Source organism: Xyrauchen texanus, chromosome 44 (assembly GCF_025860055.1).
Source record: "Xyrauchen texanus isolate HMW12.3.18 chromosome 44, RBS_HiC_50CHRs, whole genome shotgun sequence".
Classification (NCBI taxonomy): domain Eukaryota; kingdom Metazoa; phylum Chordata; class Actinopteri; order Cypriniformes; family Catostomidae; genus Xyrauchen; species Xyrauchen texanus.
The window spans coordinates 18,755,354-18,776,302 of NC_068319.1; the positions used below are offsets into that span (position 1 = coordinate 18,755,354).

The following is a 20,949-nucleotide window of genomic DNA, read 5'->3' on the forward strand; positions in this document are numbered from 1 at the left end:
TAAACAATTGAAGGGATAGTTCACCCAAAAATGAAACGTCTCTCATCATTTACCCACACACATGCCATTCCAGATGTGTTTGACTTTCCTTCTTCTGCAGAACACAAACACATTTTTAGAAGAATATCTCAGCTCTGTAGGGCCATACAATGCAAGTGAATGGTGTCCAAAAAAGTAGTCCATATGACTCCAGTGGTTTAATCCATGTGTTTCAGTGCCAGTGCCATGTAGCACTCTGTGAACACTACTAGTAAGTGTAATCAAGCTTGAAATCATGATTGTTCCTCTAGACTGCATTTGCAAGATGTACAATGGAAAAAGAGTTACATTTTCTTCCAGACTCTTATTTTAAATTTGCCTTCTGTACTACACTTCCCAAGAAGCCCAGTCATCATCCTCACCTGTCCCCATCATTGTGTTCAGCTGTTTTGCGTTTGCCTTCATTTGTGCCCCTATTTATACCTTCGTGTTTAATTGTTCCTGGTCTAGTCTTGTCCATAGTAGCAGTGAAGCTAAATAGTTCCTTTTTTTTTTTTTCCAAACCTTGTGTTATTTGTATTTTTTTTTCTTCTTCATTAAAACACTGCATTTGGGTTCAACCAGCAGCTCTCTCCTGATTCATTGCGTCACATCTTGTTAAGGTTATAAAAAAGTAAAGGTTAACTTAATGTTATGATGTAAATGTGTATAAGTATATATAAAACAAAATATAAATGTAGACATTTTCTGGAATAATTTTCCCTCTGTCCCACTTTACCAGTACTGCTTTAAAAAAGAAATCTGGTCAATAGAGGGTCTTCAAAGTTTGTACTCCCAGTATTTCATTTTTGCTTTTGACTAAGGTAGAAGACATCCTAAGCTTTCTTAATTCAAAGTGTCAAGTAAAATTTCCAAAAGTGTCCCACTTTGCCCATATTCACCCTAGAATATCAAAAACGAAAAGGTATTCAAGATCATTTTTATTTTATTTTAAGGCGGGTGCACACTGTATGATTTTGGCCACGATTCTGCCATCTGAGACAAATTTCAGGCATGCTAAAGGATTTCTCTCATCGCAGGGAAAAATCAGGCAGTGTCTGAAAAATAGCATCAAAACCATATAGTGTGACTGATATTAAGACGGGATGAGATATTCCGCTCCTCTCTCGCACCCTAATTCACTTGGAAATAAATCTGCTCTGCATCTGCACCACCATAGCAACATTTGTGCCCAGTTATCACTCTACTCAAGCATTTTCAATGTTTTAATAAATAAATAAGCAGAAAATACTTTGAGAAAAGTGTAACATGTCAGCAATATGAAAGCATTATTCTATGAATTAAATAAATATCTTACAAAACGAAAATAAATAAATGATTGCATTTTCTCGTTTTTTTCTTTACATTTATCATGCTTTTTCTTTACAACGTTATTTTAATTGCTATTTTACTTTTAATAAGTGTACTTTAAACACCTGTAAACATCTTTAGTTAAGATTCACAACACTCCAATTTTATTTACAGTATATATAAATAAATAAAATAAAAAGATTGAACAATTTATACTATTAAGTATTTAAGGGACGTTTTAATCCAAATCAGCAAATACAGTTGGATACAATTATAGAACTCTACATCATGTTAGTGCATTATCCATAGGGAATTTGCAAGCGTGATATATTATCAGCCTTTATGAATTTTCGAAATTTTGCGTGGCCGTACTTTTTTTATTTCTCCAATGTGCACGGAGAAGTTTGTAAATTTTTGTTTTATTTCCAAAATGTATATTTGCTTGTGGTAACTCATTATTACTCTAGGCTGCCTCCCGCACTCACGTTCATTCTCAACATCTGTAATTTTCTGTGTTTGTGATCAGGCTGTCTTATTGTAGGCCTGTTTGACAAAATCCATCTTTCTTGTAAATGTTAGCCTATGCTCGTGATATCTGTTAATCAGTTGGGTTGCTGGGATACATCTCTGGTAACAGTCGAACTCCTGTAAAGCGAACAGGAGCATTGCAGGTTTTTTTTCTTAAATGTCATCTTCCAAATATCGGGCCATGAAACGCATTTATGGTCAGAGATCGGAGATATCCAGTAGGAATATCCCACATCTGACCTCAGTGGAATGCAGCATAAATATCCTTAATGAAATTATGAAAATGCAAAAAGGTTTCTGTTTAGGGAAAAAGTTAGGGGACATAAAATTCAATATAAAGTCAACAGAAGTCTAAGGAGGGTCCTCATAATGTACAATAGTCTGTAAATGAAGAGATTATATCCATGTGCAAACGTGTCAACCATTTTGAAAATGCAACTTTGATCCCAACATAAACAAAATTACTCAGTATTTCATAGCGCTTTTTCAGTCAATCTGAGGCCAAATGCTCAGACACAGCACTTAAACTGGCTCTTTTACCTCAATGAATAAAGAAAGACATTTGGCATTTACCAGACTGACATTTCAGCTGTACTCAGACATAAAGCCTTTTTCAGAAGTAGAAAATTTACCTCACAAATAACCCTGCTGCAGATAAAGCCATTTCGCAGAGCCCTCTCTCTCCCCGTTAAGTGTCTAATGCTTAGAGAACAGCGTGACATTTCTATCAGGCTGAGACATGCAAGCAAAAGTCCAATTAACAACACCATAGTTTGTAAGACACCATTACATAGCGAGAGAGAGAGAGAGAGAGAAATAGACAGATAGATAGACAGACATACAGACAGACAGGTGACCAAAGAGCAATGTAAGTCAATGTGATATTGGGCTGTTAATAAGCTGTTAACAACCAAGGCCAAATATCGTAATCTGATAATAAACCTTTTAAAATACCAAACAAAAGTTGTGAAAAACACAGCACAGCTATACTGGTACACCAGCTAGATTAGCACCAAATCAGGACTAACCAGTATGGACCCAAATGGAAATTCATGCTGGGGTTTTTAGCAGGGTAGCCCTATGGTTTATACTGTGGTATTCATCCAGCCAAGCGATTTGCCAGAGGTTGTGAATTATGATGACCACACACACACACATATACACACACACACCTCATCAGCAAATGCTCTCTGACCATATAAGATGAACTCAGTTCATCAGACTCTCTGTGTATGTTTAGTTATTTATAGAGGTTTGTTTAATCCTTTTGTCTGCATGATATATTTACCTAATTGTGTGTCTCTGTGTGTGTCTGTGTGATTTAAGTCAGCCATACAAAATGAAGTGACATGGGTAGGGGACTATCTCGACACACTGTTTAAATAAAGGTCAGAGGTGGACAGCTAGATTAAACGATGCGACCCTGGGGTGGATGGGGTTGCTGGTTGCTATACTGATGTGCGTGGGAGTATGTGTGATGGAGTGAGTGTGTGTGTCTGTGAGATGGGACTTTGTTTGATTCCCAGGACTCCTTTACACTTGCACTGCAGAGATGGAGTGACTTTGGGCTGCCCTTGAGTTTCTAAGGCCGTCAGAAGCTTTGAATATACACAGTTTTTTCCCTTTAATTCAACAACAAACCTCCACTTCACTCAGATCAACAAAACATTGTCCCATGAGCCCATGCTGGGCTTCCCAAAATTAGTTTCCAGCTAGATAATAAGAGACACTGAATAGGAGTTATGACTGCACTGTATTAAAAAAACACATCGTAATCATAATCCCAAATCCATGCATAATCTTTCATGGCAAGTATTATGTTATTTGACAAAAGAGGATGAGGGTATTCCTACTTTGTTTTACATAATCATATAAAATCACATTCTGACCAATGCATCTTCAAATTTAAAAACACAAATATTGTGAGATATACATATTTCCAGTTGAGAATTGTTATTAAATCTCAGTTTTTAGTTTCCTAATGCCATCGTTATTTTCCATAGTAATTGGTAATGGAGTTTTTTCTGATACACTCCATTTTCGATGGAGGAAAATGATGTTCTAGTGTGGATGAGAGGCATAAACTAGGGCTGAGTACAAATAGTGATTTTCCAATTAATGGCGACCTTCATTTGAATGGTCACGATATCCGTTCTTAAACTCGCTTTAACTTTAAATTTAACTTCAGTTTTGTTTGTTTTGATTATTATAGCTGTTAAATAAATAGCAATTGAACTGGCTCAGTTGGTAGAGCGGGTTGGCCACTAATCACAGAGTTGGTGGTTTGAATCCCAGCCCACATGACTCCACATGCCGAAGTGTCCTTGGGCAAGACACTGAACCCCAAGTTGCTCCCAATGGCTGGCTAGCAACTTGCATGGCAGCTCTGCCACCATTGGTGTATGCATGTGTGTGTGAATGGGTGAATGAGTCACAGTGTAAAGCGCTTTGAATACTGTTAAGGTTAAAAAGGCACTATATAAGTGCAGACCATTTCCATTACATAGTTTTGCCCTGTTCTTAATTTTTTTAATTAATGTTTTCATAAAGTACCAAGTTAGAAGGTTCCCTGTACATTTTACAAGATTAGCTGAGAAAGAATTTCTTTCCTATGTAAGCAAAATGGATCTTATACCTGAAATATACCCAAACGAAAAACAGTTGAATCAAATCTTAATGAAATCGGGATGGAATTGAGAACTTGTAAATCGGAGCCAGTCAGCCCTCGTGTAAATGTAGCAAAATCCATGCATTTTCAAATGGAAACATGTGGATGTGGTTATTACCCTATAATGCCATACATATCATATTTGATATATGGTTTTCAACACCATCTACATCATCAACATGATCAATACTTTGCTGAAAAACCTGTTGTATGCAATGTGACAACCATGTGTACATTAACATGGGAACACCCAGGTTTAACTGCCTGGATACAAAAATCTGTTGAGAATTTTGTTACCAACATATTCATTAAAATTACAATAGCAGCCCGTTAATCTTCAAGGACAGAGAGAGAGTGGAAAACGGTCATATAAAACTAAACTTTTGGTGCAAGTAACCTTGAATAACATTATAAGTGGACTTTGGGAAAAATAATCCAGTAGAATGTGGAAAATGGCCCCATTAATTTTGCAACAGAGGACAATGTCCAATTTTAGCTTACTTCTGTTTTCCTAATGCTCAAGCAAATGGATATGTTAAACTCCTGCAGATCTCAACTGTTTTTCTTCAGTCCTAAAGGAAGACATTTCCATCAGAGCGTTGTCAAACCCCTGCTGAGGTAGTGGCACGAAGCATTGGTACTCTTAGTAAGACCACCACAGGATAAAGGACAAAAATCAAATCTCAGCATAATAACATTTACTTATGGAGGCAAATGTAATGTGCTGCATCTGTTTCTGACTACAATACACAGATTTTTCAAAGGCTTTTGTGCATGTCAAACATTTTTGTGATGTGATCACCAATTGACAAGCTAGATGTTTTCTCTTCCCACTAAAAAAAATAAATGTATCTTGTTAAAGGAACTGACAAGCTTTGTTCATGGTTCAATCAGTTGTATTGTGCATGCTTTGCCATGGTTATCAGGCCTATTTCCTCCCAGACTCAGACTAAATTTCCTCCCAGGTTTGTGGATTTTTCTATAAAGAGCCATTATAGAGAGTTACAGACATATTTATTCATAGAAAAGGTGATTTTAACAAGAGATGGTTTAAATTTGAGTCAGATCAAACATCCTTTCATATAGAAGAAAACAGGCAATCAAAGAGAGAAATGTGTCCATATGTTCTGGAGCTCTTTCCATGAGCTCTATAAACTCTAAATTTAATACACCTCTGAAACTTATCTTTTTATATACAGTTGAAGTCAGAAGTTTATATACACAATAGCCAAATACATTTAAACTCAGTTTTACACAATTCCTGACATTTAATTGTAGAAAACTTTCCCTGTCTTAGGTCTGTTAGAATCTCTACTTTATTTTAATAAAGTAAAATGTCAGAATAATAGCAGAGAGAATTATTTATTTCAGCTTTTATTTCTTTCATCATATTCCCAACTCCCAGTAGTTTACATACACTTTGTTAGTATTTGATAGCATTGCCTTTAAATTATTTAACTTGGGTCAAACATTTTAGGTAGCCTTCCACAAGCTTCTCACATTCCTCCAGAAAGAACTGGTGTAACTGAGTCAGGTTTGTAGGGCTCCTTGCTTGCACATGCATTTTCAGTTCTGCCCACAAATTTTCTATCGGATTGAGGTCAGGGCTTTGTGATGGCCACTCCAATAACATGATTTTGTTGTCCTTGAGCCATGTTGCCACAAGTTTGCTGGTAATTATCCATTTGGCAGACCCATTTGCATCCAAGCTTTAACTTCCTGGCTGATGTCTTGAGATGTTGCTTCAATATGTCCACATAATTTTCATTCCTCATGATGCCATCTATTTTGTGAAGTGCACCAGTACCTCCTGCAGCAATGCACCCCCATAACATAATGCTGCCACCCCCATGCTTCACGGTTGGGATGGGGTTCTTTGGCTTGCAAGCCTCACCCTTTTTCCTCCAAACACAACAATGGTCATTATGGCCAATCAGTTCAATATTTGTTTCATCAGACCAGAGGACATATCTCCAAAAAGTAAGATCTTTGTCCCATGTGCACTTGCAAACTGTAGTCGTGCTTCTTTTTTTATGGCTGTTTTGGAGCAGTGGATCTTCCTTGCTAAGCAGCCTTTCAGGTTATGTCAATATAGGACTTGTTTTACTGTGGATATAGATACTTGTCTACCTGATTCCTCCAGTATCTTCACAAGGTCCTTTGCTATTGTTCTGGGATTAATTTGATCTTCACGCCAAATTACCTTCATCTCTAGGAGACAGACTGCGTCCCCATCCTGAGTGGTATGATGGCTGCGTGGTCCCATGGTGTTTATACTTGCGTACTATTGTTTGTACAGATGAAAGTGGTACCTTCAGGCTTTTGGAAATTGATCCCAAGGATGAACCAGACTTGTGGAAATCCACAATAATTTTTCTGAGGTCTTAGCTGATTACTTTTGATTTTCTACGACGTCAAGCAAAGAGGCTAGTTTGAAGATATGCCTTAAAATACATCATCGGGTACACCTCCAATTGACTCCATTTGGCCTATCAGAAGCTAATTGACTAATTGCCTAAAGGTTTGACATCATTTTCAGGACTTTTCCAAGCTGCTTAAAGGCACAGTTAACTTGGTGTATGTAAACTTCTGACCCACTGGATTTGTGATATAGTCAATTAAAAGTGAAACAATCTGTCTGTAAACAATTGTTGGAAAAATGACTTGTGTCATGCCCAAAGTATATGTCCTAAATGACTTGCCAAAACTTTAGTTTGCTAATATGAAATATGCGGATTGGTTCAAATATATGTTTTAATGACTTTATCTTAATTTTTGCAGAAATTTAAGACAGGCAGAAATAGCATTTTTACATGGAAAATGGATCTCTAAAACTTAGACATAAAGCCTTACAGTGATTAAGCACTTTAATGTAAATGTCACAGGACAGGATCAGAATTAACAAGTGTTCAGTCATTATCGATTCGCCACTGCGGAATCATGGGTATAAATGTTTCATCATGCCATAGCGGGCCACAATAAAGCAACAAAAGTCCAATGGAGACCCTTGATTACACTTCACCTGACTGCAGCAATGTGGGAAATCAACTCTATTTAGAGTATTTGCATATAATAAGATTTCATTATATTTTTTTAAAGTGTGGATATTTCCATTCCCTTTCCTTGGTTCTGTAAGTATGTGTTTGTGTGTGCTTAGGTGTATTTTGGGGACAAAATGCTCCCTTTGTGATTGTAAAATTATTTTTAAATAAAGTAAATAATGTTTTTTTAAAGTCTAAAAATGAAAAAGTTGTCTTACAGAGGTAAGGATAGTCTTTAGTTATCAGCTTAATTTAGTCTATGGTTTGTCCTCACTTAGCTAGGTAAATTATTTTGTGTGTCAAGTTTCACCAACAATTTCGGGCCCAAATGTCCCCACAATGATAGTAAAACCTAAAAATCTCCTGTGTCTGTGTGTGTGGCGTCTATGAACGTCGAGGCCCACTGAGTGCACTCAGATTATCATAAGGGCTCAGAAAGTGTTGTTTCATGTTCTTATCAGTGCTATTTAATTAGCTAAGGGCTGGAGATAACTTACACATTCCTGAACTCTGACGGACTGAAACTCTCTTGCCACACGGCTGAGAATGACATGCCCAAAGCGCAGAAAGGCTCAGATATATGTAAACACACACACACACACACACACACACACACACACACACACACACACACACACACACACACACACACACACACACACACACACACACACACACACACACACATATGTTGTGTTTCCATGTTTTATGGGGACTTTCCATAGACATAATGGTTTTTATACTGTACAAACTTTATATTCTATCCCCTAAACCTAACCCAACCCCTAAACCTAACCCTCACAGAAAACTTTCTGCATTTTTACATTTTCAAAAAACATAATTTAGTATGATTTATAAGCTGTTTTCCTCATGGGGACCGACAAAATGTCCCCACAAGGTCAAAAATTTCAGGTTTTACTATCCTTATGGGGACATTTGGTCCCCACAAAGTGATAAATACACGCTCACACACACACACACACACACACACACACACAGCCTTAAACTTTCTGAAAAATTCTGTTCTCCACACGGACGGGAGCATTTGAGATCCTGGTGAGGGAAGTGGTGGTCAGACAGAGGAGCTCCAGGGAGCACATAGGCCCAGAGGCCACTGACTTCTCAGCCCAAGTTGAAAAGACTCCTCAAGCTCCAAACACTCGGATGATTAAAAATGAGTCACCAAAAATAACCTTCCCTTTGTTTGGAAGAGAGGGAGGAGAGGGCACAGAGAGAGAGAGAGAGAGAGAGCATAACTCCCAACTCACTTTTCATGTGTTCTTCCTTTTTCTGAACCGAGCCACGGGGGAATTAACCAATTCTCATTCTTTCCAAAGTTTGTGGATCAAATGTTAGGCAGTCAGTTCAGATTGTGCACATCTTTGTGAGAGCAGATCGCATACTTTTGTGTTTATGTGTGTGTGTTTTTTTTTGTTAAGGGGTTACTTGGAGAAGTTCTACAAGCAGACACTGGTCAGCAAAGCTAAAGAGTAAAACTTGGTCTCATAGAATCGAGTTTTCTATGCCTATATTGTCGCAAAATTAGTTTTACTAGGGATGCACCGATCCGATACCTGGATCGGTATCTGTTCCGATACTGACGTTTTTAAACAGATTGGTTCCAGATCAAAATCCGTTACTGTGTGTTAGTCATGTTCGTTACTGTCAAGCTCCAAAAATTACAAAAAAGAACCATAAAAACACCAATAAAGTTGTTCATATGGCTCGTGCATTTTATTCAAAGGAACTTGAAGATATGCAATAGATCTGTGAATCGCAATAGGCTGTGTTTAGTAAATAGTATTTTATATTTTATAGTAATATAGTATGCATGCGCCATGCTAGCACGTTAGTGAGTGGAGCTCCTCACACATAAGCACACGCAGCCCTGGGTGATTCACTAGAAGATTATTTTTAGCCTTCACATAGTGGCCAATATTTGAGCGCTACTCACAAACAACATCTCAGATGTAGATGCTCAATAGTTCGGTTCACTTATAATATGCATTTGGAACGGCACCGGAGGTGCATTTTACCAGAATTTGAATAAGAAGCTAATTAAACTACTGTGAACTTTCCTACAAACACACACATACAGGACTTCCTGGAGAGTTTAGAATGTCAAAATAAAAGCGTGAGGGTTTAAAAAGTGCATGATTAAAATAAATTACTATTGTATTTTAAATTAAAAGTCAATAATAATAATATTAATAATAATGTATTATTAATAATATTACTATTGTCATAATTAGTATTTGTTTACAATTTATAACAATATTTAAGTTGAATGGGTTCCAAAAAAAACAACTGTGTGAATGAAAAGTGGACTGATGTCTTACAACAAAACTTAACAAAAAAGAGATCTGAATCCTTTAAAGTCCAGATGCAAGTTGAAACATTTTTGGAAAAAGAAAAAAAGGCAAAAATAAAACACTGGTTTCTTTTCTACTGAAGACTGGAATTACTGTTAAATTTCTGCTACATTATCCAGTATACTAATTAATAATAAAGTGTTTCTTAATAAGATATACATTTATAGTGAAATAATGTGTAGTTAGAGGTTTGTGTTTCTTTATATATTAAAGAGCACACCAAATTAGTTCCACACAATAATGTAAAGATATTCTAAACTGATTATGCAAAAAACAACACTGGTATTGGCTTGGGATTGTTATCAGCCGATACTGAGATTTCCAATATTGGAATCGGAAGAGAAAAAGTGGTATCAGTGATCCCTAATTTTTATGTGGTTCGTTGTACGTATCGTGACACTTTCCTTGCACTGCAACAACGACTTTTATTCCCTTTCTCACAAATCATGAGTAAATTTCTTCTGAATTATAAAAACTTACTTTTCACCCTGTTCCTCACAAAATTCTATCTTATGACATCTAAACATTGTTATTATAGTGCATGATACATTTTAATGATTGCATTACATGACCAACTACATTTACAAGCTTATTTGCAAATGTACATGTGCAAACAAATTGCGCCATAGCTCAACTGATAGTGTATTGCACTTGCGATGCAATGGACTAGAGTACTTGTCCTGAAACACATGCAAGTCAAGCATTATCAAATAAAAAACAACAAAGGAGTTTCTAACTTTCTGAATGCTGAAGTTTCCAGTTCTGCGAAAATCTGCAGAGCTTTCTGCAGAGTTCTGTGAGCACACATTCCATGTGGGCCTGTAAATGACACATCAACGACTTGGAAACATGGATACACGTGACCACGATGCAGCTAGTCTGCAAAAACAAATGCATGTTCTTATCTCTGTTTACTTTTCATCATCGTGTTTCTTGGAAATGCTATTGTTCATAAATCACCATATAAAGCAGTCCAATTACCTACATTCTTCCTTCAAAAACATAACAAAAGCATAACTGACCTTCATAAGCATGAATAAACAAGACACATATGAAAGAAGAGAGAGAGAGAAAGCAAGATTGAATAAATTGGATAACATTACAACCCTAATCTTATGTAGCCATATTCCATGGATGACATACAGCAGAAAAGTGAAAAACAACAGCTCTAGAAATAATACACGAAAAAGAAACAATCACTGTCAACATAATCGTTGTGTTTAACAGGGGTGCTGATGTTTACAGCTGAAGTATAGCAGGCAATCTTTGTCTCTGTAGTATGCTGTAATACCACCCCCACCCCCCTGCATTCAGAACCATCATCGGAGTAATCTTAACACTGTAATTACGCTTTCCACACACAGCACAGTGTCATGCCAGTGCTTTGAAGCCATGCCAGAGACGCACCGTTGAAACCAAAAATTAAATATGAGTGAAACAAGAGAGGGAGATTTTCATCGAGAGGATGGCAGGTTCAGCTACATAACACAGAAATTGAAGGCTAAAAAAAGTCAAACTACAAAGTTTCAAGGGTTGCTGGTATAAACAAATCTGTCTTTCTGAGAACACAGGAACCATTTAAGGAATGTTCTGGGTATAATATAAGTTATGCTCAATACACAGTCTTTGTGGCATAATGCTGATTACCACAAATAATAATTTAAACTCATCTCTTAAAAGAAAGGAAAAAATGTGGTTACAGTGAGGCACTTACAATGGATGTGAATGGGGCCAGTCTATAATGTAAAACTACACACTGTTTCAAAAGTATTGCCACAAGACATAAACATTATATATGTTAACATGCTTTTAGTGTAAACAAAAATTGCTTACTAACCTTATCCATGTAAAGTTATATCGAATACTGGAAATAAAGGGTTTACCAGTGTTATGTTGTCATAAACGTTAAGTTGTAATATTGGCTATAACTTAACACAGATAGGATTAGAAAGTGGTTTTATCATACTATAGTTTATGTCTTGTGGCTATACTTTTGAAACAGTGTGTATTTTTACATTAATGGACTGGTCCCATTAATTTCCACTGTAAGTGCCTTAATTTTTAAAGGTTGTGGTAATCATCATTATGCCACAAATGCAGTCAAATGAGCTTAACCAACATCATGACATGGGAAGTCGGCATGTTGTTTCGGAGAGTTCCAGTACCCTTGAAATGGCCACATTATGCCAACTTACCAATAAGCAGCATCTCCTATCAGACATTTTTGCATCGGCTCAAGCGTGTTTACATTCCATTGTGGCGCAAAAGGTCAGTACCATGGGATACCTGGGTTTTGATCCCACGTTGAAACCAGGAATAAATCGCATTCACATAATCAGTGACAAGTGTGATTCGGAGGTGGCATTTTTACTACTTACATTCCATTTTTACTTCACGTCACTAATGGGGTTCAGTTTATAAAGTATGCATTCCTTTTCACTTTATTACAGCCTGTACAACTTAAAACAACTTGCTTTTGGCACCCCTCCATGGACCTTATGCCAGGAAAATGGAGCTGACACGTGCTCATATGCTCAACAACATTTACCGCTTTTGCCACTGTGGGCACTCTTTTAGATTTCGGTAAGCTCAGACCGATTTTATCTACAGAAAGTCAACCTACTGTTTCCGATTTCACAGTGAGATCAGTTTGGCTTAACTTATTTTGAATCTGGATCATTCTTTTAATGGACAAATTAAATCTCTTTAATTTCTCAATTGATTCTTCTAGACAGCAATGAGATTAAATTGAAACAAATGGACACTTTTGCTTTAAACTCTCACTTCTCAAAAGTTTTTCAAGCGAGAAGACTCTGGTAATCTCATATGTGTCACATCTAAAGTTCCAGAAGAAATCTCAATAATGTCACAAACTGTACTTGTATTTGTCAAGATACAAGTGTGCAAATCAAAAGTGAGAGATTTAAATATGAACTCAAACATTTCTCACCAAAATCATCTGCATCCAAATTATCCACACTATGTTATTCACATTAATTTTACAGCTTCATACTCCTACTCTATGCCAACAATTATCTCATTTGCCTCTATTTTAACTACCAAACAAATTTTAGGTGAAATTCTGATACTTAAATTAAACACTAAGTCTTCTGATCTATGCAAGAGCAACCTATGAGAAGTAAAGAAATCCTCTGGGAAATAATAAATAAGGAGAGAAAAAAGTTAAAGTGCTAAAAATGGTGAAGGGAATGTGACAGAGAAGGAGAAAGACATTAACCCCAGAAATAAAAAGAGCAAGCGAGAAAGTGTGTATAGAGGTAGTAATCCCTTTACAGAAGGCTTTGTTGCCTGACTGATGATGGAGCAGTCCATATGATGAACTAATGGAGGGGTGTTGTGTAGAGGATTATCCTCCCACTCTCATACCCCCAGAAACTGAGGTCAAGTGGTACAATTCCATTTTCTGTCTATTTAATGCCACAATCAAAGTTTTGCTTTAACAATGCAACATTTTAGATGAGGTCTTATCTCTTCAAAAAAGCACACTCGCAAACACAAATGGTTAGGAGATGTGGGAGGGACTTACACTATGGCACCATTTATGAAACCTAAATTCATTCTTTTCACTAACAATGTTTAATCTCGCTCTACGCACAGCCCTCAAAAAGGGTCTATATCTTTCACCAAAGGAGAACCTATCAATCACTGATTTACAAGGCTAACTTACCGCTTTCATGATACTACAGTTGAACAGTCAGAAATCTCTTCTTCGACAAGAAGATCTGATGCAGACTGTGTGCTTTCAACAGCATCTGCCTGTCAGTTTTCCAAAGTATTTTTTCCTACCCTTAAAATGTTTTAATTTGAAATGCTTAACCCAGTTAAGCAAGCTTTTATCTGTCTCCAATTAGCAGCTTATTCATTAAATATTAAGGAAGCCATGAAGAATTAAATTTTTAATGTTCATTTGAGGTAGAGAGTTGTACAACAACTTCTCCTGGAGCGATGCAAAGACAGTCTGCACTCACCATTGATTACGCTCATTTAGGGGCCGAAATCCATTCCTCTCCTCCCATAACCTATCTCAACCATTTCAATGTTGTTTCATTTTCATTTTCTCAGGAGACACTGACAACTCTGTCTCAAGACATTAGTTACACAACTTAATAGGACCTTTGAGAGTTTGTAGTCAGTTTAAATATGTTATTATAACAACATATATTATTAATTAATTGGGGTATCTCTATATGCTGATATTATTAATGAATGCTAAGATTATTTTTGTCAATTGTGTATTGTTGGCATATATGTCAATCTGTATGTGTGAGAGAGAGAGTTGGATAGAGAGAAAGAGGAAAAAAGAAGTGGGAGGGATGTGGCTGGTGGGGTGAGTAAACACGTTGTCCTTTTCAGATATCAGAGAGACATTTATTCCATATGGATGAGTGACTCTCTCTCGTGCTTCCTCTTTCTATATGTCACTTTATCTGCCCAAATTCCTCCATTTTCCCTTCTTTACTACATCACAGCCTCTAATGTTTAATCTTTATTTTCTTGTGTCTTTTAGCCATCTATATTTATCTTTTCTGGCTCTGATCGGTTTATCTTCTCTTATTTATTTATTTATTTTTTTTGGTGTGTGTTGCGTGACTCAGCAGTGTTAAAACACACATTTATCCATAGCAGAATGAGACTTTTTTTAATCTCCCCACCATCTGTTAGTCAGAGTGAAGCTCAATGTATAGATACAATTTTTAATAGATTACCTATAGATTTAATATTCAATAGGTTCTCTGTTATGGTGTACAGAGGTTGGTTTTTTAAAAGCTTTTTGCCTACTTTTTAACCATATTTTTTTCTCTTATTTAGGGAATTCCTTATCTGTCTCTCACCAAAGGCCTTTACTTTTCACAATATTGCTTCTCGTTTCCTAAAATCCAGTAACCAGAGAGGTACATCAACAGAGAAAACATTTGTGGACCTTTACATGGGTTGCGCAGATTGTGTCACTGTGGGTGAAACATGAATGTCTTATCTGGGGAGGGCATGCACGCGACCCGTAATCGGGAGGCAGCCAGCCGGAAAATACCCCCCTCCACACCTTCTCTCTCAGTTCAGAGTACCACCACAGCTGGTGGGGTGAGTAAACACGTTGTCCTTTTCAGATATCAGAGAGACATTTATTCCATATGGATGAGTGACTCTCTCTCGTGCTCGTCTGTCCAAATCTTTAACAAAGTTGTGTCCCTGACTGAGACCAGCCTAAATCACCCCTGTCCCAACTGTGTTCAGTTCTGCTCAAAGTTTAAAAATGACTTGATTACAAGTATTCAGCATTGGTCCAAACTATTGCCCAATTAGGACAGATAAATAAACTTAAGGAAATTCCAATACTATAAGGGTACAATACTATATTTGTACTGGTTCTCCATCAGGAAAAACAGTGTACAGTTGCAAATTCACAAATATTACATTTAAGCATGAATGTTAGTATTTATATACAACTATTCTGAATTCTTGAAAATAAACTACATACAATTAAACAAATATACTTACTGTAGCTAATTCATAAAGTATCCTAGTCTACTGTTTGTGTCCACTAATCTAAAATAAATCTATATAGTTTTTCTTTTGTGGTATATTGGAGGAATCTGAGTCAGATGCTAAAGTAGTTCAAATCCACAGGCGTAAGTTTTGCAGCAAGTTTAGTGGTCTCTTAATTGGGTGCGTGAGTTTTCCATCTTGCTTCTTTCCATCGTTTTCCATCACAAACTTACCTCCTGTTTAAAGAATTCCAGAAGACTGGCTCCATGTTGCTAGCATCCACTGCTAAACTTTCCATCAAGAAGATTACGAGAAATCCCAATCCACTGACCCAATCCGAGAACGCCATGACCGCCCAGGCACTCCTTGTCTGGACTCCCATGGTACTCCAACAAAACAAATTAATGGGACCTAATAGAGACAAAAGAGTGGTGGAGGGACAGCAGGGCTGAACTTCACTAGTTCCCTCAGAGCTTGAGGAGATGGCGTGACCGCAACATCCACATCTGAAAGACTCCGTAAAATCAGACCAGAAATCTATGAATGTTTGAGAAAGAAAGCAGATTCAGAAAAATCAAACCCCTTTGTTCCATCAAGGGAGGCGATGACCACTACTTGAAAGTCCCAAGTAAGTGTCAGATTGAGATGTAAATTAAGGGGAAAGGCAATGTCATATGGTCAAAGTATGAATGTGATTGGGGATGAATTTCAAAAAATATTATAATTGTAGATGGGGTGAGGAAAGTAAACTGTTTTTATGTGCACACAGACTGAAGAGGGTCGCCGGGTCGACTGCGGGTGATTATTTTTTAGAAATATTTCTCCATAAACCACAGCATAAGCATTTCTATGGAGAGCTTCGAGTTTAGATTATACTCCTGTGTAGAACATGAATATCCACCGCAGTCCAATAATTCAATATAGCACTGGACAAAAGTGCATAAGTTGTGCCGTACTTCACTGCTGGTGCAGAAAACGACTCCGAGATCCAAAACCGGCTTTGATGTCCACAACCAAACTTCTAAGGTTCCGTCAGATATCCTAAATATCCTAACAAACACTCATATCGTAATCTGATGTCCATTCATGAAACAACTGAGGTGTCCGTCAACTCTTTCTTGCTTACCAGTGAATCACAGTCCGTCAAAAACAGCAAGGCATAAAAAGGAGATGAACGAACTCTTTTGACAACCGTCGATTTCAAAAGATTCGAAATGACGGTTGGGAACTGTATTTCTTGGACGCCGCGCGTGCCGGTTGCTCTGTTCGATTCTCTACTGTTATTACGCAGAGTCTCGCGCGCATGTTGCTGACTGACGGGGGAGGAGATTTGAAGTGGATGCGACTTGAGGAGAACTGCTCTGAGGTAATTTTATTGGTATTATCAGAATTTCACTACCAAAAAATACTTATATAAATAAATAAAATCACCGCAGTTTTGTCTTTCAACTAAGCAAAATGTATCGACGGTTTTAAGAACTGTAATATGAATTGTGAAGCTTGAAGGGGTCGACTTAAATTAAGGAAGTTGACAACGGTAAGAATTTTGTAAAAACTGTTTTACGATAAGCAATACTTTCACGTTTGGTTTCAAAGCCACATAAAACATTTTTCCAGGTATAATTTTACAAGGCAGTCACAGCAATAGTTTTGGCGCCGCTCCTGTGGTCTGACAGTGTCATTGGGGGCTTGTAGGTCATCCAACCACTTCAACTTTAGTCCAGTACCACAAAGACCACTGTAAGCTACAGGACACTTTGTTTGGTTTGTGTATGGAAACAACATATTAACATTAAGGACTTAAATCCTGTTTCTACACTAAAGAGTCCTAAAACAGAAACAGAGGCTCTGCAAATAGGCGATATTGGGTGTCTTCGAGAATCAAATGGTGGACTGTATGGTGCTGTGGAAAGATTTGAGATATACCTAAATTTTTTTTACTAAACCAATCAAATGTGTGAAAGCACAAAAAATTGTGAGGCCTATTCACCATGATATCACTGCATCTTCTGGGTACAATGGGTTTAAAGGCAAAAAATTAGCGTTTTTCTGTTTACAAAGTTTATAAGATTTAAAAACAAAAAAAAAAACATTGTGTTCCCAGTCAAAAACAACCAGGCCATTAAGATAGTTTATCTTTGATCTTTTTATCAACTTATTTTAGTAATTATGACGGGTTTTGTATTTGTACTTTTTTAAATATATATTTTTATTGATAAGGATTCACTTAATTGAGCTCATACCAGGCTAGTGGGGGGCACTCCCTGCAGAAAATAAAGATTACATAAATGAATAACCACTTGCTTGATATAAACAAAATAGGTGTCATTTTAAATCTTATCAGGACTTAATGCATATAGCTGAACCTACAAATTCTTCAATAATGCTATTTAATTGGCTGACAAATAAGAACGGTTTTGTTCTCATAATTTGCAAAGGTGTTATCACAACAATTATATTCAGTTAGTAAAAAAATAAGATAGCCACATGTTATATATCGTTGAAAAGGTCTCAATTAGTAAAATTCAATAAAGAAACGTTTTTCTCCAAGGCCAAACTACAGTGAGTTTTAGTGCATGTAATCCCCACAGACAAACATATATACACACACTGTGCATCCGGAAAGTATTCACAGTGCTTCACTTTTTCCACATTTTGTTATGTTACAACCTTATTCCAAAATTAATTTAATTATTTTCCTCAATTCTACGAACAACACCCCATAATGACAATGTGAAAGAAGTTTGTTAGAAGTCTTTGCAAATTTATAAAAAAAAAAAAAAGAAAAAAGAAAAAAAAAACCATGTACAGAATTGTTCACAGCCTTTGCTCATTACTTTGTTGAAGCACCTTTGGCACCAATTGCAGCCTTAAGTGTACAATGCTACAAGCTTGGCACACCTATTTTTGGGCAGTTTCTTCCATTCTTCTTTGCAGGACCTCTCAAGCTCCATCAGGTTGGATGGGGTGCACAGCCATTTTCAGATCTCTCCAGAGATGTTTGGGTTCAAGTCTGGGATCAGGCTAGGCCACTCAATGACAATAATGGAGTTGTCCCGTAGCCACTCCTTTGTTATCTTGGCTGTGTGCTTGGGGTCGTTGTCCTTTTGGAAGATGAACCTTCGCCCAGTCTGATGTCCAGAGCACTCTGGAGCAGGTTTTCATCAAGGATGTCTCTGTACATTGCGGCATTCATCTTTCCCTCAATCCTGACTAGCCACCACCATGCCACCACCATGCCACCACCATGCTTCACTGTAGGGATGGTATTGGCCAGGTGACGAGAGGTGCCTGAATTCCTCCAGACATGACGCTTGCCATTCAGGCCAAAGAGTTCAATTTTTGTTTCATCAGCCAGAGAATTTTGGTTGATGAATTTAGTATGCCTTTTGGCAAACTCCAGGTGGGCTGTCATGTCCCTTTTACGGAGGAGTGGCTTCCATCTGGCCACTCTACCATACAGGTCGGAGTTGTGGAGTGCTGCAGAGATGGTTGTTCTTCTGGAAGGTTCTCCCCTCTCCACAGAGAAATGCTGGAGATCTGTCAGAGTGACCTTCAGATTCTTGGTCACCTACCTGACTAAGGCCCTTCTCCCCCGATCGCTCAGTTTGGCCAGATGTCCAGCTCTAGGAAGAGTCCTGGTGGATCCAAACTTCTTCCATTTACAGATGATGGAGGCCATTGTGCTCATTGGGACCTTCAATGCAGCAGGAATTTTTCTGGACCCTTCCCCAGATCTATGCCTCGTTACACTCCCGTCTTGGCGGTCTCCAGACAATTCCTTGGACTTCATGGCTTGGTTTGTGCTCTGACATGCACTGTTAACTGTGGGACCTTATATAGACAGGTGTGTGCCTTTCTAAATCATGTCCAATCAACTGAATTTACCACAGGTGGACTCCAATCAATTTGTAGAAACATCTCAAGGATGATCAGTGGAAACAGGATGCACCTGAGCTCAATGTTGAGTGTCATGGCAAAGGCTGTGAATACTTACGTACATGTGATTTTTTTGTTTTTTATTTTTAATAAATTTGCAAAGATTTCAAACAAACTTCTTTCACGTTGTCATTATGGGGTATTGTTTGTAGAATTTTGAGGAAAATAATGAAGTTAATAAATTTTTGAATAAGGCTCTAACATAACAAAATGTGGGAAAAGTGAAGCGCTGTGAATACTTTCCAGATGCACTGTAATTAACAGGAGTGTCTTTTTGTCAATTTCTTTTCTTATTACTTTCAGAATCAAACATATAACAGACAATGACATATCATAACATACAGCAGACTATGCCCATTCAAACAAGCCCAAACACAACATAATACAAGTAAATCTTGAAATATTCCTCAAAGTGTTTACATTGAAAGACGATGCACAAAATGGCCCTCAACACACTGTTCATTTCCAATGGCCGGTCATTTTGACTGGGAACACAAGTGTAACCAAGTGAAATAAAACCCCAAAACAAATGTAAAGAAAATGGTCTGTGGGTTTTTGTGTTTTCAGATACCATATGTGAACAAAGTCAAAGAATTTTATTCCATTTGGATTAAGTAAAAATAAAAGGAAAAAAGTAATGTGGGTCAAAATGACCAGAAAACAACATAAGGGTAAAAAAAAAAAAAAAAGAAAGAAAGATGACAAGGGAGTCATTTACTCCACACTTTGGGTAAAGGTCCCAAGGTGGTTAAAGTGATATAATGTAAATATAAGGACAATAGATTTAAGGTAAAATATGTCAACTTAAGCAAATACTTATGAGACCACTTTTTGAGTAACAAATATATGCTTATTCAAAATAACCACTTCAGAAAACGTTTAACCTTTTTTGTTCATTTCAATCACATTTGGCATTTCATAACATCTTCAGTATTCTATAAACAATTGTGAGCCCACTTTGAAATTTTTTCTTAAACCTATTCACCCCACTTAAGATAAACAATGTGTTTTATGGGGCTCTAGCCCTTGCAACAGGGGGGCCTTTTTACCCCAAATACTGTCTTTTCAAGTATTGGACCATTATTTTAAACTTTTGATTTAAATAACCTTGAACAAAACTTAAACTTACAAAAATTACAATAAGTATTTTGTCTAAAAATAAATGTGATAATTTCAGTGATTCTTATTAGATCCATATATGTAAATTTTAAAATGTATAAAATATTACATCAAATTAGCTTAAAATCAAACTTTAGACATTACACGCAATGATCATGTGGATCAGTAATATTTTGCCACGTATAGTGACCAACAAGTGTTAAGAAATGTACTGTGGTAGTTTTTGTTGCCGTTTAGTGTTTTGGGAGAAAAATCAAATCAAAAGTGCTGTTTACCCCATGTTTCCTTTACTCCCATTGTACCCTAATGCGAGGTATGATCTCCCCTATATGGCTTTCAACCAGCAGTGAGATTGTACTGCTCCATAGTGGAAAATATCTGCAAAGCAGGATTCAAATCTTACATTGTGCTGTTCACTGCTTCCACCATGTGGTAACACTTTTGCATG

The 20,949-nt window shown here is 37.1% G+C and overlaps 1 protein-coding gene across 1 annotated transcript in view; it reads right to left on the minus strand.

Annotated features, from left to right (window-relative positions):
- LOC127636587 (ephrin-B3-like) overlaps positions 1 to 15,825 on the minus strand; it is a 51,817-nt gene extending 35,992 nt beyond the window's left edge. The window contains exon 1 of the mRNA XM_052117209.1: positions 15,677 to 15,825. Within this exon, the coding sequence (XP_051973169.1) occupies positions 15,677 to 15,825 (149 nt within the window). The remainder of the gene's footprint in view (positions 1 to 15,676) is intronic.
- Between the last annotated feature and the right edge of the window lie 5,124 nt (positions 15,826 to 20,949).